General features: G+C 38.5%; 3 protein-coding genes across 3 annotated transcripts; 1 reads left to right on the top strand and 2 right to left on the bottom strand.

The window, feature by feature from the left end:
- Window positions 1-46: 46 nt before the first annotated feature.
- agxta (alanine--glyoxylate and serine--pyruvate aminotransferase a) lies at window positions 47-3,152 on the bottom strand. Its single transcript, XM_033965690.2, has 11 exons — window positions 2,835-3,152; window positions 2,218-2,410; window positions 1,984-2,048; window positions 1,791-1,891; window positions 1,600-1,670; window positions 1,316-1,400; window positions 1,147-1,245; window positions 675-744; window positions 489-584; window positions 264-392; window positions 47-196 (listed from the first exon to the last, which is right to left on the bottom strand). Exons 1-11 carry the CDS (start codon window positions 2,991-2,993, stop codon window positions 89-91), a joined length of 1,176 nt encoding a protein of 391 aa, XP_033821581.1. The 5' UTR covers window positions 2,994-3,152; the 3' UTR covers window positions 47-88.
- Window positions 3,153-3,449: 297 nt separating this feature from the next.
- On the bottom strand, window positions 3,450-7,225 carry zgc:103559 (Allantoinase, mitochondrial). Its single transcript, XM_033965686.2, has 11 exons — window positions 7,076-7,225; window positions 6,833-6,984; window positions 6,539-6,653; window positions 6,279-6,425; window positions 6,142-6,187; window positions 5,773-5,866; window positions 5,338-5,524; window positions 5,073-5,211; window positions 4,173-4,345; window positions 4,038-4,070; window positions 3,450-3,774 (listed from the first exon to the last, which is right to left on the bottom strand). The coding sequence occupies exons 1-11, from the start codon at window positions 7,211-7,213 to the stop codon at window positions 3,625-3,627; spliced, it is 1,374 nt and encodes a 457-aa protein (XP_033821577.1). The 5' UTR covers window positions 7,214-7,225; the 3' UTR covers window positions 3,450-3,624.
- Window positions 7,226-7,734: 509 nt separating this feature from the next.
- Window positions 7,735-20,952, top strand: LOC117370291 (tetratricopeptide repeat protein 39C-like). The gene is made up of 14 exons (XM_033965684.2): window positions 7,735-8,264; window positions 8,938-8,986; window positions 12,643-12,771; window positions 15,395-15,509; window positions 15,880-16,285; window positions 16,957-17,125; window positions 17,384-17,477; window positions 17,565-17,672; window positions 17,746-17,855; window positions 18,051-18,174; window positions 18,252-18,349; window positions 19,063-19,167; window positions 19,268-19,306; window positions 19,518-20,952. The coding sequence occupies exons 1-14, from the start codon at window positions 8,119-8,121 to the stop codon at window positions 19,605-19,607; spliced, it is 1,782 nt and encodes a 593-aa protein (XP_033821575.1). The 5' UTR covers window positions 7,735-8,118; the 3' UTR covers window positions 19,608-20,952.
- The last annotated feature ends 2,652 nt before the right edge of the window (window positions 20,953-23,604 follow it).

Here is a 23,604-nt window from a genome sequence, read left to right as displayed (position 1 = left end):
CACCTATTGAAGAATACCTACAATCAATAACAAAATTTCCAGATATTTTTATACATTATTTATTACTTCTAGACACTTCATTGTAAAATTACACTTTGCTCTTGTGGCAGTGTTTCAGAGCATCTTTGAGAGCAGCCAAAATCATGTCGACATTGGCCTTAGTGCTGTTACATCCCATCAGTCCAACACGCAAGACCTGAGAATGAGAAAAAAACCAGAAGATTCATAAAAGATCTAGGCTAACGCAATTGTTATGTTCTTACCAGACCAACAGAGGGACCTAGGCCTCCTGATATCTCTAAATTATGAGCTTTCATTATGTATGCTGTGATTTCTTTCCAGTCATATCCATGTGGAGCAACAATGGTAGTGACAGTTGGTAATCTGGCTTTCTGATGGGAAAAAAACAAAAAACAAAAACATTGCAGTCATACTGAATAGTGAAAATTTAGCTTACATTGTAAAGTTACATTCAATTATGCACTGACTTTTTCCTTGACAAATAGCTTTAGGCCCATGCACTCTAGTCCACTGTGGAAATACTCAGCCACTGACTCATGCCTTTTCCAGGAATTTTCAAGCCCCTGAGAGTTATAGTCACAAAATTTAAAATGCTACAATTTCCAGGAAATCTAATTATTTATATAATTATGTATAATCTAATTATTTCCCACCTCTTCAGCAAGGACTGCCAGGCCTTCCCTCAATGTGTAAAAAGCCGTGATGGGCCCAGTATGGTGATATCTGTGATGAAATATGTATTGTCTACTATTAGTGTTTCATTCATTATACCAATCAGGCTTAACATTATGACTACTTGCTTAATGTGCCATCCCATAACACTACCCCAACTGTGCAGTATTATCACTTCATAGCCTTATAGATTACATTATTAGCCTTATGTTTTTACTCAGCTTTGTTTGCACCTCAACTCAAAGGTACTGTACTGCATTTTTTTAGATGGTAATTACTCTGACTTTGTAGCCAAACGATCCTATATAATTTTCTAGCTCTCTCAGCTTTGATGACAAAATCATCACTTACTTCCCAAAATATTGCCCCCATTTAATGCATTATTCAAATACAATCAGTGTTATGGCAGTGGTCTGTGGTCATAATGTTTTGCTTTTTTTCTTTTAATCTTACAATCTTGCCGGCTTTTGGTCACATCCCCAGTAGTTTGCCAGCCAGGTCAGATCCAAAAAGAAAGAAACTGGTTTGGTTTTGCGGCTGAATATTTTCTTACTGTGAGCAAATTAAATTTAGTATGTAATTTTGCATATAATAATTACAAAGAACAAAGTCATGCTCTTACCATGCTCTTTCACTGAAGGAGATGGGAGCTGAGCCAGGAGGAACGTTTAGAACCTTTTGTGATCCTGTGTATAAAATGTCTATCTCTGCAAACAAGGATACTGCACTGCGTGAAATGTCGCATACTCCAAATCTTAAACGTAACTAAAATTATGCATGGTGTTAATGTTGTTCTAGCAAAGAAAAGACACAATATTTTGCTATTTCAACATCGCTACCATTGGAAAACTAAGAACAGAATTTAAAAGTATCAATGCAGTATAATCAGCGAGGCTTGGTGCTCACCTTGCTTGTCCATATACAAAGGTGCTCCTCCCATCGCTGCCACGGAATCAACAAGTAACAAGCAATTATATCTGAAGAAATAATACATCAATAATTAGTATTATTTACACCTGATAATTTTAGACTTTAACAAGAAGTAAACTCACACTTTATCATTTGAATATAACGTTATAAACCTTATTCTATCTCACTTGTGACAGAGTTCTCCAATGCCATCTAAAGGATGCAGGACTCCAGTTGATGACTCTCCATGAGTGACAAACAGCAGCACAGGTCTGTATTTTGACAACGCCTGTGGATCAAGATTAAACAGTCTGTTACTGTAATTGCCCTGTCATACTATTGTATATTCTAAAACTGTTTGTATGTATTGTAAAGGTGTACCTGCTCAATTTCTTCTAGACTGAAGAATCCAGCAGGGGGCGCTACAATAGTGTTTACCTTGGCACCTCAAGGTTGAGCAAAATACTTGGTCAATATATAGCCCAATAACCCCCTCATTAAATATTGTTTTGTCAAACTTTTTTTTTTTTTTTTTTTACAATTACACACCTGAAATTATTAAGATAGCTGAGCAAACAATAATTCAAATATACTGGTTTATGTATTTTTATGTACCTATCCTCTCGGCCATGTCAGCTGCCCTCTCTCCCCAGATTCCATTGACCGCACTCAGGACACGCTCTCCAGGTTCCACAGCGTTAAAAATGGCACACTCCATTGCCGTGTGGCCCGTCCCACTCACCGCAAATGTAATTTTATTCTGAGTCTGGAACATGTACTGGATCCCACTTTTGATGTCATTCATTACCTGTCAGTACACATTTAAAGGCATTGTCATCATCAATTTAACCTTAAATTTAGAAATGTGTGAAGAATTTGTCAAAATTTTAATTGCTTGCGAGTTCAACTTTAAGCTATAAATGAATGTATTTTTCTGCAACACAAATGTCTACAGGGTAGTTAATCTAATTGTTTCACATTCTTGTTTTAAAACAACTTGATGAACCTTTTAAATGTGATGTGAACATTTTGAAGCTACTTTGAAAGCCTACCCTACCCCCTGTGATCATCATCCTCTATCCCTCAGTTTGTGCCTAATCTTGCTTTGTGCTTGACTATAAAACGGTTGTGTTAATGTGGTTAAAATTACACAAACTTGCACAATGGCTTGCACATTTCCTTGTTTTCTAATACTGCCATAAAAAATGATTCCACTATGTTTTCTCACTCACCTCAAATATTTCTGGGTGCATATGTCCGATTACCGGGTTGGTTCCTGCTTCTAGGATCCTCTCTGGGACATTGGAGGGTCCCGGTCCAAACATGTGCCGCTGGGGGATGTGGAGTGGCCTCTTCAGACATTGTGGTGGAGGAACAGTAAGAGTTGACATGCTTTTGGGAGATTCAAACTCAGACTAAATTGTTAAAACCTGCTCTTCAAGCACTCCCCTTTGTGTGATCACGTCACTATGGTGTCACAATAACATTTTAGGATCATCTCGGACGTCTGCTTGGTGGCTCGATGTTGTCCCAAAGATAAGGAAGTCAGGCAGTGTGTCCACAAATGTTAATCATTGGCTTGTTACATAGTTGTTGTGCCCCAGTTAACACACATTAACCATTCAACAGGCCACTGTGTTTTCATTATAGTAGTAGATAGTTTAAAATAAATAAAATCCTTTGCTTTTGTTGCAATAAACCTTAAAGGGACATTGCAATCACTTGTTTATAAATCTGACTAATTGTTGCACATTTACTGCCAGACTGAACTCAATTTCCTATTACTATACCTACACATTTACTGCACTGTTCCATATTAAATTAATTAAATAAAATGCAATTATATCAATATTTCCTGATTTAATTTTATTGACATATGTTAATTAATACAGTATATTTTGAATGCATTAGACTGAAATACTGAGAGTCTTCAAATTTATAATGTAGAATTAAAATCAACAGCATGTTATGATTAAAAAAAATAAAAGAATTCATGTAATTGCACTTGTGTGTCCATTTCCCTCACAGTTGTGCCTGGTTCCTCCGCTGATGGATTAGGAGGTGCTGTCCCAAAGGCTCAGGGCTGAAGCGTCCTTCCCAAAATACAAGCTTCCCCCGGACCACCGTACCCCGGACTGTACCCCGCAGCTTCATACCCAGGTACGGGGTCAGCTAAAAGACAACCATGATTTCATTAACCACTAATATATATATTTATAAACACAGGGATAAAAAAGTCGATAGTGACATACTACTAAATTCTCTTAAGAAATCAAAGGGAAAGAAGAAAAATGTTAGTTACATATATTTTGGTAATATTTTGGCTTCAACTTTTTATGGTATTTTTAAAAATAGAATAGCAGCCATTGTGTTATTACTGCTGACAGCGACTGGATACTAAATTCATATATTCAACAATCCCTTAATGAGTTTACCTTGTTCCTGTGGTGGATATTTTCTTCTATTATCTGCAGAACATGCAAAAAGGTGAAAGACATTTCTCACTTTATTTGGAGTTTCAAAACCACTGAATAAATATACATTTTAAAGTACAAATTCCATAACCTCACCTCAAACTCCTTCTCTGGATCCCATATGACTAGGTCTGCATCAAATCCGGGAACGAGTCTGGACTTGATGTGGTCCAGGCGGCACATCTCAGCTGTTTTTTGGCTCAGAAGTCTCACCACATCTTCCAATACAAAACCTCTTTGACTGGCAGAGGTCCAAAATAAAGGCAAACCTGGAATAAACACAAACGTTTCCCAAGGACCATCTCAATATGCCACTTTTCAAGTGCAATTGTTGGACCAAAATGAGCAGTTTGTTGATTAAACTTGGGAACAAAGAAACAAAGAAGAAAAGCGAGAAAAATAAAATGTGTGAAACAAAAAAGCAAAACATGGACGACCAAACGGACTACAACAAATCCATCTCATTAGGTCTGGATAGAACAAGACCAGTAGTGAATCAGGAGCAGACACACTGTAGAAAAGTGGCAATAAAGGAATAACAACAATTTGGCTCTAATCAGGACAGCTTGAAAAGGACACCAGAAAACATTTTTGGTTCAAAGATTACAAATACACTACATATTAATCATAATACTTAAAAATAATAATTAGATCATTTATTTGGTGCATGAATGACAGTTCAAATGAGTTCATATTTGAACACTGTCTGAACAGTTAATAATTACGCTCTGTGTGAACTTTACCCATTTCGAGAGATTGCCAAAAAGATTTAGGAAGCCACAAAAATAGCATGATTAGATTGATGGCATTTTTTTACCTTTTTGTAAAATTAAACCTGTAAAAATGTATTGGATAAAAATGAATATGTGTTTTTGTGTGTATTTTTATTTTTTATATTTTTAATAATCAGTACAGTATTTCCCTCAATAAATGTACTTTCCCTACCTGGCTCATCTGTCAGGGTTTAAGCATCAAAGTTGTCTTCAAACTCCTTACCAAACTGCAGCGAGGAGATGCCTCCCCAGGCCTCAGTAAAGTCCCCGGTTTCCAGTCTTTTGAGGTCCGGAGTACAGGGAGAGTGATCAGACACCACCATGTCAATGTCCCCGGCTTTTAATGCAGACCATAACTCCTCCTAACAACACAAAAATTCATCTTTTACATTATTTATAAGGAAGTTTAAACTAATCTAAAGGACATTTTTGAACAGTACCATGATACTCCAAATGTATAATTATATGGTGTAAAATGTTCTGTTGACCTGATTTGCAGAGCTCCTGATTGGTGGACAGCACTTGAACTGTGTGGCCCCTGCTGGTACATCCTCTGCTCGCAGGCTGAGGTAGTGATGGGTGGTTTCCACGGTGATAGGGGCACCTGCGTCTCGAGCTTCCTGGATCAACTTCAGTGGCCGGGCAGAGGAAAGGTGAACTATATGACACCGCACGCTTCAACAAAGTGACGCTTATTTAAAAGGGGAGTTAAGATTTATTTGACATTGTTTGTTTTCTAAAGTAATACGAATGGAAAAAAAACATGTTCTGTTAGAATAGGCTTTTACTAGGAACTCTTGTCTGATGCTGTTGCGATGTGGCATTAGACATAACTTATTATCATTACAAGAACAAGTTTGTAGTGCATCTTTGAGCATGATTTGATCTTTTAACTTTTATTGTTTAGTTGTTAGTGTTCTTACTGGTATTGTAGGCAGAGCTGTGTGACAATGCGAATGGCCTCAGTTTCCATCTCATCAGGCCTTGACTGCAGAAATGTTGAGTACTGACAGGGGTCTAAAAAGAGAACACAATTTTACATTTTGGTATATATTTTGCATCAACATATTTAGAAATAGTATTCTAAATATAAATGAATTTGTCTAATATATTTTTCAACATAGGTATCTTTGATAGTTGAGATTATGAGTTTCTAGCTTTGCACTATTAGGCAACAATGAAACATCTCCCTTATTTGCATCATTGCATTTCAACAGACTTCCATTTATGCATAAAATGTGATATGTTTATGATATTATGTCATAATAGTACAGTGAGTTTAACATTTTTACCTCTCAAATCCTGTGTTGCATCTTGGATTTCCCTTTCTGCGTGAAACTAGACAAACACACACATTTCAGCTTAAGAAACCTGTGTAACTGTCATTTAAAGGTTGAAATCTGTGTTTATGATATTGTCAGTGTTTTACCAGTAACACAGTACCAGTCCCTTGCAGCTGCTTCATGGCTGTGTGCAGGTCACTGTCAGTCACTTGGGGAAATTCGTCCACTCCACTGTGAATCATGAAGCATTTAAATCCTGCAACTCCAGCCCTGATCATCGGCTGAAGCTCCCGCTGTACAGACAACACAATGATAGTTCACTGGTTTATTATAGGAAGACAATATGAGATAAAATGAATGCATCATTATTGTACAATGCAAGTTGTGTATCTTAAAAGCGCTGTACCTCGTTTCCAGGTATGACTCCACCCCAAAAAGCAGTGTCCACAAAACATTTGCCCGCCGCTTCTCTCAGTTTCTCTTGAAAGTTTTCAAGTGTGGTGGTTGGAGGGATACTATTTCTGATAGGGCAAACACAAATACTTTTTTGTAATTATTTTGTAATCTAAATATAATATGCAAATTGCATTATAGAATATAAGTTCACAAGTTGCATAATCAGAAAATGTGAAACACTTGGATGCAGGCATTTAGCAGATATCCTAAACACTTTTGTACATTGTGTTGTGTGTAGTTTTACAGTGGCATATCCACAATAGTTGTGACCCCTCCTGCAGCGGCTGCTCTGGTGGCAGTCCAGAAGCCTTCCCATGTGGTGCGCCCTGGTTCGTTCACATGCACATGACTGTCAACTAGACCTGGCATCACCACGCTGTCTCCAACATCTAACACCTAGAACAAATAAATATGATTACTGAGACAATAAATTCAATATTCGCCACTGCCATCTTTCTACCAGCAGAGGGCGCTCAGTATAGCTTACCTCCGTTCCAGAAATGTTGGAGTCAGTCAAAATTTGGTGGATCTTCCCATCCTTTATAACAACCATCGCGGGCTGTAACTCAGAGCCCCGCAGGACCCTGGTACTCCGGATCGCTCTTACCGGTGATCCCAGCTCCATACTGGCCGCTGCACTATCAGGACGGTGTTATCTTGGTTGTAGCACTCCCCCCTGCACAGTGCGCCCAGCGTCAAAGGATCCGCCTCTGTGGACTTTGCCAAGCTTGTTTGCATTGGAATCGCTTGCACAAAATGCATGCGTATTTTAAATGCCGTAGCCAACAGCCTTGGTGATGCCTTGAGATGTTTCCAATCATTTTAATGTTGCAAACCCACTTTGGACTTCTTTGTCAAAATGTTTCAGTATAGCCCCACTGACACGCACTGATGCCATTTGCTTCAGTAGGCTCTAACACAGCCCACGGCCCACGTAAGCTGCACGTTACATGTTTACATGCTCGTGCTCACCTGTCTGATAGAGGATGAAGAGTGAGATGCCCGTGCGGCGCTCTGATTGGCCCTGCGCTGGAGACAGGGCCGTTTTTGAGCCAATGGGAGTGGACGGAGACAGTGATGAGGCCTGTGTTTGATGCGCTACGGCCGGTATGACGTCAGCTCGTCTCTTGGCCCGTCTCCTGTAGAGAGCGTGAGTGGCAGAGTCGGCGCCTACAGCTGCCCGGGCTGTTATGTAATGCGTCAACAGCGGTACGGTTTGGGAGGTGAGGGCACGGTGGAGCGGAGCTGGGAGATGTGCGTGAGCTGTGGCCGTGTGCTGTAACGGGGACAACGCTCTTCGTGCTTCGCCATTAATCGGTGTTAAGTCTGGGCCCTGTCTCCCTGAGGTACACACGTCTGGAGGCTGCGGAGCTGCCCTGAGGAGCGGCCATAGGCGCGTCTCGGTTCACATCCGTCTCTCTAGCAGTGGAAATAGCCCAATGCGGCTTGGTTTCAGGCTAGATACAGGATCATTTTATCTTTACCTTCGCTCAGTTCTCAGCCAACAGCCTCTGCGCTGTGGATCTCACAATGGCGGGTCCGGAGCAATCCCAGCAGCAGCAGCAGGTCGAGGAGAAGGCAGAACCCATAGATGATGCTGAGATGGCCCTGCAAGGCATCAACATGCTCCTCAACAACGGCTTCAAGGAGAGCGACGAGCTCTTCAGGAGATACAGGTAACTACATAGCTGCACGTGAGAGCATGTACTGTGCAAATGGACCACTGCAGCTCAGCCATGTATCCTCTGTGAGTAAAATGTTTACACATCTCAGTGGTTACTTGCTGATGTGAGAAAAGACACTTTTATGAAATAAATGTCAAATTAAAAGGTTGGTGAGTGCTTCATGTCTGCTGATTTTCCATCCTAAGCAGATTATTCTTTATTTTGTTATAGAAAAGTAAATGTCACTTTCCATAATTCATTGCACATATTCTGTGAGTGCCAGATGCCTGTCACAAACATTATCAAAAGCCTCCCTCCCATTATAGGAGTAAGCGGTACATGTGGACAGTCTGTAATTGATGTAGACAGAGACTTGGGTTGCTAGTTCAACAGAGGCCTGTGAAAAAGAGGAGAGGGACAATTACACAGATACTTGTTCAAAAGGTCTTTGTCACCAAGGCAGCAACCAAGAGTCAGAAATATCCGGGTTAACCTGCCTTTGTCCATATCAGAATTCAATCTTGAAATATGTACTACCAAATATTTTCACTTCAAATATAGTGATAAAGATAGTGATACCACAGATAGTGATAAAAGATGTATCATTGTATGAATGAATTGCCTTTTTTGCTACACAAGCATTTATTCATCCTGGTGTTTAATTTGTTTTCTCCTTTTCCTTCAGGACGCAGAGCCCTCTAATGAGCTTTGGAGCCAGCTTTGTCAGTTTCCTGGTGAGTTTTATTTTTAAACTGTGTTTGGTTTTGTGGACACACATTTAGATTGCTTATACTGAGACACAGCACACAGCCTTCTCTTTTTTAATTTATTCAAACTGAATCTACCTAGTTTCCATTATCAGAATAAGATAGCACCATAGTTAGGAGCTTAGCAGCAGATTTATTGGTTTACCAGGTTTAACATCTGATCTGATAACATTAAAAAAGAATGTAAATGCATGATGACCAATTTACATTTCACATTGCCTCCCTGTTTTCTACTTCTGATTTTAAGAATATTTTAGGTGTTAACAAGGTTTAGGAACTGAGGCAGAGAGTGGAGAGAGACATTATACTTTTGTGCATTCACATACATATTTGCACTGCATCTTTACCAGTGACACATTTTATTTATTTTTTTGTAAAACTTTTGGGTCGTCACAGGCCATCTGGCTCTAAATGGATGCACTTTACAATGGAATGTCATGGAAGAAAATATAAATCCAGGTGTACTACATCATCAAAACCTGTGATAACCATGATAACCGTCTCTGTCAAATCTTGGACAATTGTCACCACTGGCTTCCTCTGCATTTCACTTTTCCATCCATTAACATAATGGATCCCTCCTCCCGACAGCCCCACGTACATTATTGTAAAACATGCTGTGTGAGTCTCTGATAGAGAAAGTGATATGCCTGTATCTGCCACCCCCGTTGACCCCTCATATCACCCATGTACCCACTCATTTGACGTTATTACTAGGTCTTTGATGACATCACAACATGCTGAGGATCTTACTGACCCGTAGGGTATTTCAGACATTATATTAAAAGTGCCTATACCCAGTTTTCAACCACTTTGTCGCTTATTCCCTGGTGTTGAACCATGACAAAGAAACAACTGTCTGGGTTTGTCCTTGGCAGGGGTTTCTTTGAATGGATAACTGACTGATCCAAACAGTTTCTCGTTATTGTTCTCATCCAACAAAATGCTTTTTAAATTGTATCGTTTGGTCATACATACAGTTTAAAACAGAAGTTTAGTCTTTTATTTCCCCCCTCACTGTTTGACATTAAATCATACTAAACGTTTCCTGTTTTACGTCAATTAGGATTACCAAAATTATTTGTATTTGCTAAATTCCAAAATAATGTGAGAAGATTTTGTTTGACAATTTTTCATTACTTTCTTCTTCTTACATACAGTAAGATTACTAATCATTTAAACAATTTGGAAAAACTCAGATGATGACGTCATGTCTTTGGAAGCTTCTGATCGATTTATTGATAACATCTGAAGTATAAATAATATGGAAATGTCCAGCCATCACACTGCTCAGGAAGGACATGGGTTCCATGTCCCAGAGCTTTGGAAATGTGCAGACCAATCCAACAACAAAAGCAAAAGACCTTGTGAAGATGCTGCTGAAGCTGGTAAGAGTGTGTCATTATCCACTGTGAAACAAGTACTGTACTGACATGGACTGAAAGGCCACTCTGCAATAAGATGACCTTACTGCACAGGAAACATAAAAAAGCTAGATTCCAGTTTGCAAAGGCAGACCTGACTTTTGGAGACATGTCCTGTGGTCTGATGAAAGTAAAATTTAACTGTTTGGCCATAATGAGCATTGTTACATTTGGAGGGAAAAGGGTTTGCAAACCTGAGAACACCATCCCAACTGTGAAATATGGGGATGGCAGCATCATGTTGTGGGGTTGTTTTGCTGCATGAGGGACTGGTGCACTTCACAAAATAGATGACATCATGAGGAAAGAACATTATGTGGAAATATTGAAGCAACATCTCAAGACATCAGCCAAGAAGTTAAAGCTTGGGCACAAATGAGTCTTCCAAATGGACAATGACCAGAAGCATACTGCCAAACTGGTGACAAAGTAGCTAAAGGATAACAAAGTCAATGTTTTGGAGTGGCCATCACAAAACCCTGATCTCAATTATACTGAAAATGTATGGACAGACCTGAAAAGGCAGGTGTGAGCAACGCGGCTTGCAAACTTGTTTCAGTTACAGCAGTTCTGTCAGGAGGAATGGGCCAAAATTCCTGCCTACTGCGAGAAGCTTGTGGAAGGATAGCAAAAGATGAAGTTTATCCAAAACATTTGATCCAAGGAAGTTATGAAAATTGAAAATTGACCTAAAACAGGAAAAGTTTTGTCTATTTTCATGTCAGACAGTGAGAAAAACGTGCATGTGTCAGTGTATGTGAGTAAAAGGTGTTCTGATCAGGAAGAAATAAAACTCAGATACTTGGAGCAGCATAAAATGGGGTTGAAGAATGAGGACAGACATTCATTCCCAGAATCTGTTACTGAATGTCTCTGATGCTATTGTATGTATCCTGCAACCAGTCTCTTTGGCCATTATGCAGAACTTGTTTGCACTCAAAAAGTGGCAAAAAAAAATCAAGCTCCATTGTGTTTTTAAAGTCTATACACCTTCGTCAAACTTACAGAATTTTGCTGAGGTCAGATGAAATCACAACATGCTATAGGCCTGTTGTATGTAACTTTGACAAGGAACTAGCAAAATAACTTTATATACTCACAGAAGGAGGGGAAGGAGCCAGTAATCCTAAATAAATTCCACGACATTTTCAGAAAGAGAACAACCTGAACATTAGTCAAATGGTATGCTGTGATGTTATCTGTTCCCAGCTGTTAGACTACAGCCATGCGGAGGTGGTGGGATCTGACCTGCGATGCTAATATGAGAGGCATGAATCAATGTGCATTACAGAGATTAAACTTATTTGCATATTTTTATTTCTGCCAGTATGATCACATTTAGCAGTTTTCTAAATCTGTTCATCAAATTCTTTCTCCCGACATCGCTGCGTTCGTCAGCAGCACAAAGAGCAGCTTGTTCTCGCCTTTCTTTAATGCAGTTATCTAACAAAATGCCATTTTATTACAGTATGTCTGCACAAATCTGACACATTCCTGCAGTACTATACACTGAGGAAATAGAATTAGAATTTATGTTAGAAATCGTTTTAAACCAATGTACTGTCTGCTCACATGCTGAGATTAAATTAGTCATGCCTGTATTTATTGCTCACTGTTTATCCATACGTGTATGTCCTTGGCAGCGCTGGATTTAAACCCACAATTTTCCTAATCTGAAGTCTCAGAATTTTATGCATGTTGTGTAACGTATTATTTTTGACTAATCCTTTGTCTGAATCTTTTGCCTGCCAAACTTGTTTACAAGCTTTATCATAAAAGCTGCAATGAAAAACAGTAGTAGATCCAAAACTACTACTAAATAAAACTAATCTCCAGAGATTATTTAGAAAGGCTGACAATAAATGTCTAAAATGCCCCAACACCTCAGTACTTTTGTTACTGTCATATACAAGGACTAAGGTTTAAAATGTGTAAGCTAAATACAGGCACTTATGTATTTTGTTGTATGTCCTTCCATGTACAAGAATAATGTACATGCTAAATGCTGTTATTAGAAACATATGTAAATTTATGAAGCAATTTAAGGAAAATCTGTCTTTTGTCTGATGTCTGATTATAACAAAAACACTGGCAATGGTGACTCATTCTACATAAATCACTAAGAAAATAAATGACAATAAGTCTCTGTTACTCAATCATCTAACCACTTTTGTGCATATTTTGTTGTATGTTTTGCAGAACGCGATGATGACGTTCGAGGAGGAAAAGATGCAGACGGCGTGTGATGACTTGAAGACCACAGAGAAACTGTGTGAGAGTGACAACGCCGGAGTTATTGAGACCATCCGCAACAAGATCAAGAAAAGTGTGAGTCCAATCTGTTTATTCCAAGGCTTTATAAGTATATTGAAAGTATAAATTTTGTTCTTTCATGCACGTGTTGGTGGTGAATGGTGTACCTCATTGTATAAACTTAAAGAAACTGCATGTAAGATTTTAAATGACATAAATATTACCCAACTGTGTCCCCAGATGAGGTAGACATGTGCAAATCAATTGCATCTTTTACTAATTGTAATGCTCATTTTTTTCATTACAAGAATGTTGATGATGGCTTGGTTGTTTGTTATAAATGAGTCTCACATTTGTGTTACCAGGTTCAATGATGAGATCTGAATTGTCACTACCTAAACCCCAGCACTGGCAGCCAATCATTACTCAGTGCTTTTGTAGGTTCTGCTGCTGCAGTATATATTGTGCACACTGAGAATGACAAATGTGTTCTCTATAGACAGATTAAGGCAGTGGCAACCCAGGTTTGGTTGTGAATTTTTTTTTTTTTTAATCATAAGAGCACAGGCTACATGTATTTCCTTTAAATTAGCTTAATTTTAAAGAGTCATATAAAGGTCTGGAAAAAATCTATATACAAATACAGAAGTTGCCCACATTGTGAAAGAGTAAGCCTGGTACATTTTTGTTAGATTTATATGTCTGGCCATTGTCTCTAAAGGTTCTTCTCTCACAGATTAAAAATTAATGTAGTGAATAAGTGTCTAATGTTTGATATTTTTGGTAGCCTTTGGACCTGTCACCTTCACAATATGTGAGAAGGAAAAGGCTTGGGGTGAGTTTGTAATAAATTTAAATTACGGGACAATAATAAAAAAAAAATTCCCTACACACAAAATATTGGCAGACCTTGCCAGGCCATTTGTTGCTCTGTAGTCTAGACAATCGGTATTGCGCATGAAAAAACAAAACAAAAAACATATCAGACGATCTCTAATTGTAGTTTAATTCCACTGTTGTTTTCTGATGTTGATGGTTCTTGTTGCCATGAGCTCATACCAGCGCTGCTCTCTGATTGAATTACTGTCTGTCAGATGAAATAAGAAGTCCACACATGTCCTGGAGTCTCCTCTCTCCCCTGGACTCGTGCCACTGGGGAAACTCCTCATTAATATATATTATATTAGAGTTAGTGTGTAGTGTGAATTTACATAAAGGTGAGTTGTGTATCATTTACTACAAGATCAAATTGAAAATGCTGAAGGAATTAGATACTGTAAGTAAATGTATCTACAAAAAAAAAAAAAAGCTTCCTGAAAGCTGAAAAAATAAGTGTTGCAGTGTGTCCAAAAAACAACACTGGTTTATTCTCGGGATAATTTAAAATATCTATTATACACTCACCTAAAGGATTATTAGGAACACCTGTTCAATTTCTCCTTAATGTAATTATCTAATCAACCAATCACATGGCAGTTGCTTCAGTGCATTTAGGGGTGTGGTCCTGGTCAAGACAATCTCCTGAACTCCAAACTGAATGTGAGAATGGGAAAGAAAGGTGATTTAAGCAATTTTGAGCGTGACATGGTTGTTGGTGCCAGTCTGAGTATTTCACAATCTACTCAGTTACTTGGATCTTCACGCACAACCATTTCTAGGGTTTACAAAGAATGGTGTGAAAAGGGAAACACATCCAGTATGCGGCAGTCCTGTGGGCGAAAATGCCTTGTTGATGCTAGAGGTCAGAGGAGAATGGGCCGAGTGATTCAAGCTGATAGAAGAGCAACGTTGACTAAAATAACCACTCGTTACAACCGAGGAATGCAGCAAAGCATTTGTGAAGCCACAACACGCACAACCTTGAGGCGGATGGGCTACAACAGCAGAAGACCCCACCGAGTACCACTCATCTCCACTACAAATAGGAAAAAGAGGTTACAATTTGTACGAGCTCACCAAAATTGGACAGTTGAAGACTGGAAAAATGTCGCCTGGTCTGATGAGTCTCGATTTCTGTTGAGACATTCAAATGGTAGAGTCAGAATTTGGCGTAAACAGAATGAGAACATGGATCCCTCATGCCTTGTTGCCACTGTGCAGGCTGCTGGTGGTGGTGTAATGGTGTGGGGATGTTTTCTTGGCACACTTTAGGTCCCTTAGTGCCAATTGGACATCGTTTAAATGCCATGGGCTACCTGAACATTGTTTCTGACCATGTCCATCCCTTCATGACCACCATGTACCCATCCTCTGATGGCTACTTCCAGCAGGATAATGCACCATGTCATAAAGCTCGAATCATTTCAGATTGGTTTCTTGAACATGACATTGAGTTCATTGTACTACAATGGCCCCCACAGTCACCAGATCTCAACCCGATAGAGCATCTTTGGGATGTGATGGAACGGGAGCTTCGTGCCCTGGATGTGCATCCCACAAATCTCCATCAACTGTAAGATGCTCCTATCAATATGGGCTAAAGAATGCTTTCAGCACCTTGTTGAATCAATGCCACGTAGAATTAAGGCAGTTATGAAGGTGAAAGGGGGTCAAACACCGTATTAGTATGGTGTTCCTAATAATCCTTCAGGTGAGTGTAGAGTATGTCTGTTATAACTGGTCACCAGTTTCAGATAATAGAGTTTGATGAAATTATGGAGTATCTTTGAGTATTTGTGAATGTGTTTGTATGTGACAGATGGACTCCCAGAGGTCGGGTGTGGCTGTGGTGGATCGGCTCCAGAGGCAGATCATTGTGGCAGACTGTCAGGTGTACCTCGCCGTTCTCTCCTTCGTCAAACAAGAACTGTCTGGTAATACATTTATTAACGTGTGTCTCAGAAATACACAACTGCCTTTAGTTTGTAAATTAAGTCGTAGTAGCAGTAGTAATGAAACTGGGCATTTGTATCCATTCCGACATACAGCATGTGTTGGTCAATTGATCTCAGTAAATAAATGTCAGTGCTAGTGGTGATCTGTCAGTGTCTCTCTTTGTTATCCATGTGATTCACTGGAGCTTGTCCAGGACTTCTAAATCAGCAAGGACTGGCTACAACAATAGGACTTGAAAAGTGACTTTTAAACTTTTATTTGCTCATAAACATATTGCGCTGTAGTTATTATGTAGTATTACATTTATGTATTCATCTTTATGTATTCATACTTTGTATTCTCACTCAGCCTATATCAAAGGAGGCTGGATCCTGCGCAAAGCCTGGAAAATGTATAACAAATGCCACAGTGACATCTCCCAGCTTAAGGAGGCCTCCCAGCGCCGCTCCTCTGTTCCGCAAACGGAGTCCATGAGCACGGACAACGATAACCACAGCCCCAGCCCGGAGTCCAGTCCAAACACCAGCCCCCAGCCCAAGGTCCCAACGGAGAACGCTGTCACAGATGAGGCCCTGGACCGCCTCAAAGGGTCCGTCAGCTTTGGGTATGGCCTCTTTCACCTGTGCATCTCTATGGTCCCGCCTCATCTGCTCAAGATCATCAACCTGCTGGGGTTTCCTGGGGACAGAATGCAGGGGCTGTCCTCGCTCATGTACGCCAGTGAGAGCAAGGACATGAAAGCACCGCTTGCTACGTAAGTGGGCTCTTGGTTTAGCTAGCATTTAAGTGTTATGTTAAATATTGGTAGATGAACAACATATACTTGCCTAACAAAAATGCTGGCTTTTTTGTATTGTACATTTATTTATTTGATTGGGAAAGTGCGTGTTAATAGACAGACATGATACAACATGAATATAAACACACCGGATTATAGCCAAAGGCTTCTATTGTCCCAAAGGACTGAGGTCACCAAAGGGCCAAAAAACTGAATATGCTGAAACATCATCATATCTGAAAGACACTTTACTTAATTGTGATGTGTTGCTACTCTGAAGTAAGTGAATGAAATTGAATAAGCTATTTTTCACTTTGATGCATAAATATTTACATGTTTCAAAATAAAGTAAATCAATAGTAATAGTAATAGTACTTGAGCAAAGTTTAAATCTACACACAGTTTACTCTAGTGGACTAATGTTCCTGAATTACAAGATTTGACCTGATTGTTCATCTTGGTTGAATGACCTCTGAATCATTTGAAAATAATTAGGTAAATCCAGCGGATCATCACTGCACTATAAAATGTGCCAACATAGTGTGTTCATCCTCATCCCAACTGACAATACTTACTCTTACTCTTATAATTGATTAATGTTAAAAAACAAACATACCACAACTAGAAGTGTCTTTATCTTGGCTCAGGTTGGCCCTCTTGTGGTACCATACAGTAGTGCTCCCCTTCTTTGCTCTGGACGGCTCAGACACTCATGCTGGACTCCTCGAGGCTAAAGAGATTCTTCAGAGAAAGTCTGTAGTTTATCCAAACTCCTCTCTCTTCATGTTCTTTAAGGGCAGAGTCCACAGGCTAGAGGTAAGTACAGCAAATGTGTGTTCTCTAAAACAGTACTGCCATTAACTGCATCAAGTCTAGAGTATGTTTTTTGTTTCGTTTTTTTTCCCTGTTATTTTGTACCACAATCACATTTGAATTTTAATAATATACATTCATTTGACTTGTCCCTTATCCTTATTTATAATAGCCCAACTTTTATCAACCTTTATCATCTGGCCATCTAAGTTGTGCCGGTGTTACTTAAAGTCATTTCACTCGTTTGCTCCTTGTCTGCAGTGCCAAATCAACAGTGCTTTGGCCTGTTTCCACGATGCACTAGAGCTGGCCTCGGACCAAAGAGAGATCCAGCATGTGTGTCTGTATGAAATTGGTCTGTCATTTTCTCATTTTTTCTCATTCTATTCCTATCCAAAACTATGCCAACAGATTCACATTTGTTATTATATTTTTCCACTAGGTTGGTGCAGCATGATAGAGCTCAATTTTGAGGATGCCTACAGAGCGTTTGAGAGACTTAAGAATGAATCTCGCTGGTCCCAATGCTACTATGCCTATTTGACTGGAGGTAAACTCATGCATATCAGCAACCAATAAATAATAGCAATATTTATTTCAATTTTGTATCTTTTTCTTGTCAGTTTGTCAAGGAGCATCTGGTGATCTTGAAGGAGCTCACGCTGTCTTCAAAGATGTGCAAAAGCTTTTTAAAAGAAAAAACAATCAGATAGAGCAGTTTGCTGTTAAAAGGGTTAGTCAATGTAAACACAAATACAATTCAAATTGCAGTATATATTACACTCATTCTTGAAAGCTTGAAATAATACAACATACACAATAATATTTACACTTTTTCACAAAATACCACTTAATTTGTGCTTATAGGCCTAATAATTGATTTTTATTTCTATCTCTCATATTTTTGCTTCTATATTTCCTTATGTAGGCTGAGAAATTAAGAAAAATGTCTCCCACGAGAGAGCTGTGCATCCTGGGTGTTATTGAGGTGCTTTATCTGTGGAAGGCCCTGCAGAACTGTTCCCCGTCCAAACTACAGATCATGAACCAGGGTAAAACAGCTTTAGAATGTGTCAAAACATAGTGTAAAATATAGGTTTGATCTAAGGGTCTGTGTGTTTTTGGACAGTGTTGCAGCGAGTAGACGACACTTCTTGTAGAGGCCTGAAACATCTGCTGCTGGGCTCCATTCATAAATGTCATGGGAACATCAGAGATGCAGTTCAAGTTAGTAGTTATATATAGTTTTTTAACATATACAATGTAACCTAGTCTGTCTCTTGTTTGTCTCCGTGGATGTTGTTACCACTTTGCCTGGAATGTTCCAAAATATCTAAAAGGCAGGTGACTCCACAGGTCAGATTTGTGGGGAGATGTGAACCAACTCACCATAAGAATGCATATTTTTAAAAACATGTTTGAGTAAAAAAAATAATTGAATGTATGCAAGATAGATTTTTAATGCCATACTATGGTACTTTCTAAGTATTGACATGTCTTAAGTGAGTCAAGTTGACTTCTCACTTGAAAAGTTACATAGTGTACCTTTAAGGAGTGCTTTTCTTTAGAATACCTCATTTCCATACTGTTTACATCATCATGTCCTCTGGCTTCCCCGTACAAAATGATGTCACAACGATGATGGGATTAAGTTGGACCTTTGCCAACAATTGAGTTAATGCTGATTGGGCAATTTACCATTCTGTACAAAGTTCACTCACAAAAATGTACTTGTACTTCACATGCAAATAATAATAATTATTATTATAAGTATACAGATAGATAGAGAGGTGTGTGTGTGTGTATGTATGTATATATATATATATATATATATATATATATATATATATATATATATATATATATATATATATATATATATATATATATATATATATATATATATATATATACATAAAAAAGACTTGTCCCTGTTTCAGTCGTTTCAGTTGGCTGCTAGAGATGAGTACGGTCGTCAGATTAACTCCTATGTTCAGCCTTATTCTGTCTATGAGCTTGGCTGTATATTATTGGGAAAAGTAGAGGTAAGCTATTAAAACATAATTCTTTTAAGATATCATTAATTTGCTGTCTAAATTGATTTTGGTCACAAACATTTCATTACATTTCTTTGTTGCAATGTAGACTGTCGGGAAGGGGAGGTCTTTTCTTCTTCAAGCAAAGGTAATAGTGTACCTAATTATTTTTCTACCTGATAGAGATTTTTTTTTTTTTTATTTATTTATTATTATATTTATTTTTTAAGAGGTTACATAGGACAAAAATGGTTTGAGAAAAAAAATGATTTGAGAAAAGAGAGATAATTTTTGTTCTGTTATGCTTCACAATTCAGTTCCTATCATGTCTTTCTACTATTTTTGTTTTTTTCTTTCAGGAGGATTTCACAGGCTACGACTTCGAAAACAGGCTTCATGTCCGTATCCACTCAGCTCTGGCCTCCATAAAGGATGTAGTGCCTCAGTGACCTCAGCAAAACTACACTATGAAGGCTCAAGTTACTCGCAGCACACAAGCCAATCACTCTTTGATTTCATTTACCCGTGTTTGCCCATAGAAAAACAGTTCAAATCTTTACACAATGGATCAGTTGAAACTAATGTGGAAAAGTAGACCTCCTCATTGAAGACCTCATTGACGTTTGACCCTAGTTTTACATAGTGATACAGATCTGCAACAAAAATGTATCATTTTTTCATGAAACTCAAGGCCTTACCTGAAAAAAAGCATTGTTGACAGCAAAAAGCATTGTTTAAAGCTTGAATATGCTACTTTACATATGCATTATTACAGTATTTTGATGTCCATAGGTTGTGAAACAAAAGAGTGAATCTAGAGTATTTAAATCCAAATTCATTTACATATTTTAAAAACAGTTGTTTAACTGGGCAAAATTGAAGGGCCTCAATCTGCCATATTTTCTTTTTACCAGGAATAAAATCTGCCCGCTAGTAGCTACCGTTCAAACGTGATGACCAGTAGTATGAAGAGTCTTGTCATTCAGAGAACCAAGCTTAGAACTTAATAAAATGTTTTATAATATTGCTTTATTTTTTTAAGCATTTAACTAGTTAGTTTGAACTTGTACTTTACAAGAATTAGTTGTTAGTGATCACATTTTAGCTCATTAGAAGGCACCAGATTACATAATGCTGTAAGGTGACACTGATTGGCTCACCTGGCTTATATGGACAGGGCATCAGTGTCTTTAGACTGAACCTGTTTCCATTTCTTACAATGTGTTTCAATATAAATATTCACTACTGTCAAGTTACCAATGACAGTTGCGGCTAATTGTATCTTACTCATTTATACATTGACCCATATAGCCACATGTTTTACTATGCTTTTCAATCATCACTTTTGAGACTTATAATTGTATAGGCTTGGCTATTAAAACAAAATTAGAGAATATTTAAAACATTTTGCACAATTTGTAACCTTTTTCAACATTTATTTAGATGTACATATGAATCATTGTGTGCCGCGTATTGGCTTTGAGCTCTGTAAGCAATACATCAACAAACCAGAACTCCCCATTATTTGGATGCACATGGTTGATTTTCCTTAAAGAAAAGATGGTCATCTTTGTAGCTGGTTGTAAATTGTACCTGTAAAGATGGCTCGGCAGGGCTCAGTGTATTGAATTGTGATGGTTTTTGTCAGTAAGCTGTGATCAACCTGCTCTATCGAACTGTTATGACACCTATTTGTTATTATTTTCCCCTATGAAGCTTTGACTCTGAAGTTATGTGTCAGACTGATGGTGTTTCAATGTGTCACTGATCCCTTCAATAAAACGTTCTCAAGTGAAGTTGTCGTTTCTGTTGGAGTTTGCAGTAATGGGCCGTAGAGGCTCAGGTGGAGGTGTTCAATAACAAAATGAAATGTCTTTGATTACTGCTATTCGGACATTCTGAATGTGTCCTTCGTCACAACACTTCACTTGATAGTTTGTGTAGAGTGAAACAGGGCTGGCTCATAAAGGCAGAGGACACTTAACTATTTACTATAAAAGGATAACAATAAATATTTGCAAAATGTGCAAAGGTGCATGGTGGCAGTCTGTACATGGCAGAGATGTTTGGACATTCACTGTGTCCATTACCACCATCCCAAACCTCAGTCAGCGGGAGCGGGATTCCTCATTGCTTTTGTTTTACCAAAGGAATAGCACCTGTATCTGCACCAACAGCAGATAACAGAGGCCTGAATCACAGTCAAGTGCAGAATAAACTTTAGGTGGGAGAGGGGCTAGAGCACACACACATATAAAAGTAAAGTGCATATTTAGATTCCACCACTGGAGGGCAGTATGTGATAAGTCTTTTTTCTGCAAAGTGCCTCGTGCATGAACAAAGGTAAAACGGAACAAATACAACACATCCATCATTTACAACGCTTTATAAATCAATTAACATGCAATGAAAACAAATAAAATATTACAACAAATACTTACGGCACATGAGTCCATCTAGAGGTCGTCAACAAATCCGGGGAGCTTTTGGTGACTTCAGAAGTGCGCAGGAGTCAACACAGGAACCTTAATTGCTGCATACAGGAGATCACAATCAGTATTTTATGTATGCTTTAGATGTGAGATAAGTCACAATGAGGAAATACTTTTCTTTCAGGCTGTAGAAGAGGAATAAAGAGCGGCTAAAACAGAAAAAAAATTGCATCAAATATCAAACAGAGCGGATGAGGGGGTTTTGACTGACGTGTTGAATGTTTATTATGTATTGTATATATTATGGTCTAATCTTATTTATTCCTGGATCTTCTGATGCAAATACAATAACATTTTATAGAGTCTACAGAATAAAACAACCATACTTTTCACTAAATGTTTTGTCTATTTGAGAATTACCCATGTTACTGGGTTTCAGATGACATCACAGCATTCTATAGGCCAGTATTACTTAATACGATGGTGGTAGCTAAAATTAATATTGTTAAAATGCAGATTGTAGTTAAGAGAAACGATCAGGTTCAATATTTGTGCATTTACCTTTTGGCTCATGGCAAAATACAATATAATCAATATGGAAAAACTTTGTGTCATCGATTGAGGAATTTAACCCTATAGCGTCGGATCCTATCGTCGCAGATAGAGCGGGTTGCGGACTTTCCAGCAGCGTAACTCCGCCCAGTCGTGCTCTCATGTAAATTCAAACGGCGTCTCAAAGTGGAGACATGGGGCTATCTAAATATTTTACCATCATTACAGTAATCTGCCTCTGTTGTCCCTCGAAGGTGACGAATGAGAGCGTGGGGGCTGTGGGGATTTTCACTCATTTATTCGATGCGTAAAAGAAAAAATGCGGATGGATGTGTAAAATAGAAGTAGTTGTGTGGGGGGGAAAAAACAGTAAATTCTGATACTTCCTTTAACATGATTTTTATGGCTATAAAAAGACAAAACCGTAATCAACATGATTAGCTCTGTTATCGCTTTCAAACGAAAAATGCAGTTTTACTCCTGGCTGTCAGAAGCTACTGCCTGAACTATACATCCCTCACTGATTCTATTCAGTGTCATCAGAGCAGTAATCATCATTCAAGTAATTATGAACATGTAAGAAGTTCAATTGTGTTGTGCAGTATTATCTCATGACCAGTGTTGGGCAAGTTACTTCAAAAATGTAATTAGTTATAGTTACAAGTTACTTCTCCCAAAAAGTAACTGAGTTAGTAACTCAGTTACTTTTTGGGAGAAGTAACTAGTTACTAGGCAAAGTAACTACTCTGCGTTACTTTACTCCACGTTACTTATGTTAAAACAATAAAAACACAACAGATGTGAACCTTTAACATTTATTTCACTTTAACAGATTGCAATTATATTGCATTTGTTTTCAAGTAAATTATAGAATGTATCAAAAATAAAAAATAAAAAATTTCATTTGAAGTGCAAATAAATCAACATGTCACACAGTTTCAGACAACTGAACTTCAAGTATTTTCTTCATTAAAATAAACAATAACAATAAAGTGCTTTCAGTAAAATACTGAAAAGATTCATTACCATGTTTTGCAAAACTAAGGCATTCAAATGTAAATCATGTAAAATAAGACAAAACGTTTAGGCCTTCTCTGGCCACACACTGTAATTCTCTGTCCAGTATTCAAATATTAATCACCTCTGATCTGAGCCTGTTCCTCTTTGGAGAGAACACAGTCACGTTTCTGATCAAAACACAACTCGGACCTAATCTGCTGTGAATGCACGTGTGGACAGGACATCATTTCCCATCATGCATTACGCGTTTGTAGTCCATGCAGGCGGCCGCAGTCGGTGGAGAGCTGCTGCGCTCACCTCGCTCATAAACTTCCCGTTACCGGCGCATACGTCAGAGCAAAGTCGGTGACACAAAACTAACCGGCATGCACCGCGCACCGATTGACAGCGTCGTATCTGCGCCCGCCTCATCTCAAACGAGCCTTTTATCTCACCCCAGCCT

The sequence above is a fragment of the Periophthalmus magnuspinnatus genome, chromosome 4 (assembly GCF_009829125.3).
Source record: "Periophthalmus magnuspinnatus isolate fPerMag1 chromosome 4, fPerMag1.2.pri, whole genome shotgun sequence".
Lineage (NCBI taxonomy): Eukaryota > Metazoa > Chordata > Actinopteri > Gobiiformes > Gobiidae > Periophthalmus > Periophthalmus magnuspinnatus.
The sequence above is the reverse complement of the archived record's forward strand: the minus strand, read 5'-3'. Positions and strand labels throughout refer to the sequence as shown.

What these genes read in the sequence shown, in the direction of transcription:
- agxta (XM_033965690.2), bottom strand. Translation starts at nt 2,993, where the DNA reads ATGTCAACTCTTACTGTTCCTCCACCACAATGTCTGAAGAGGCCACTC. An exon ending in ATTGGAGAACTCTGTCACAA is followed by an intron (nt 1,671 to 1,790) that starts GTGAGATAGAAT and finishes TTATTTCTTCAG; the next exon opens with ATATAATTGCTTGTTACTTG. An exon ending in TCCTTCAGTGAAAGAGCATG is followed by an intron (nt 1,246 to 1,315) that starts GTAAGAGCATGA and finishes ATTTGCTCACAG; the next exon opens with TAAGAAAATATTCAGCCGCA.
- LOC117370291 (XM_033965684.2), top strand. Translation starts at nt 8,119, where the DNA reads ATGGCGGGTCCGGAGCAATCCCAGCAGCAGCAGCAGGTCGAGGAGAAG. An exon ending in ATGAAAGCACCGCTTGCTAC is followed by an intron (nt 16,286 to 16,956) that starts GTAAGTGGGCTC and finishes ATCTTGGCTCAG; the next exon opens with GTTGGCCCTCTTGTGGTACC. An exon ending in TGTGTGTCTGTATGAAATTG is followed by an intron (nt 17,478 to 17,564) that starts GTCTGTCATTTT and finishes TTTTTCCACTAG; the next exon opens with GTTGGTGCAGCATGATAGAG.
- zgc:103559 (XM_033965686.2), bottom strand. Translation starts at nt 7,213, where the DNA reads ATGGAGCTGGGATCACCGGTAAGAGCGATCCGGAGTACCAGGGTCCTG. An exon ending in TCAGGAGCTCTGCAAATCAG is followed by an intron (nt 5,212 to 5,337) that starts GTCAACAGAACA and finishes TTGTGTTGTTAG; the next exon opens with GAGGAGTTATGGTCTGCATT. An exon ending in ATCCAGAGAAGGAGTTTGAG is followed by an intron (nt 4,071 to 4,172) that starts GTGAGGTTATGG and finishes CATGTTCTGCAG; the next exon opens with ATAATAGAAGAAAATATCCA.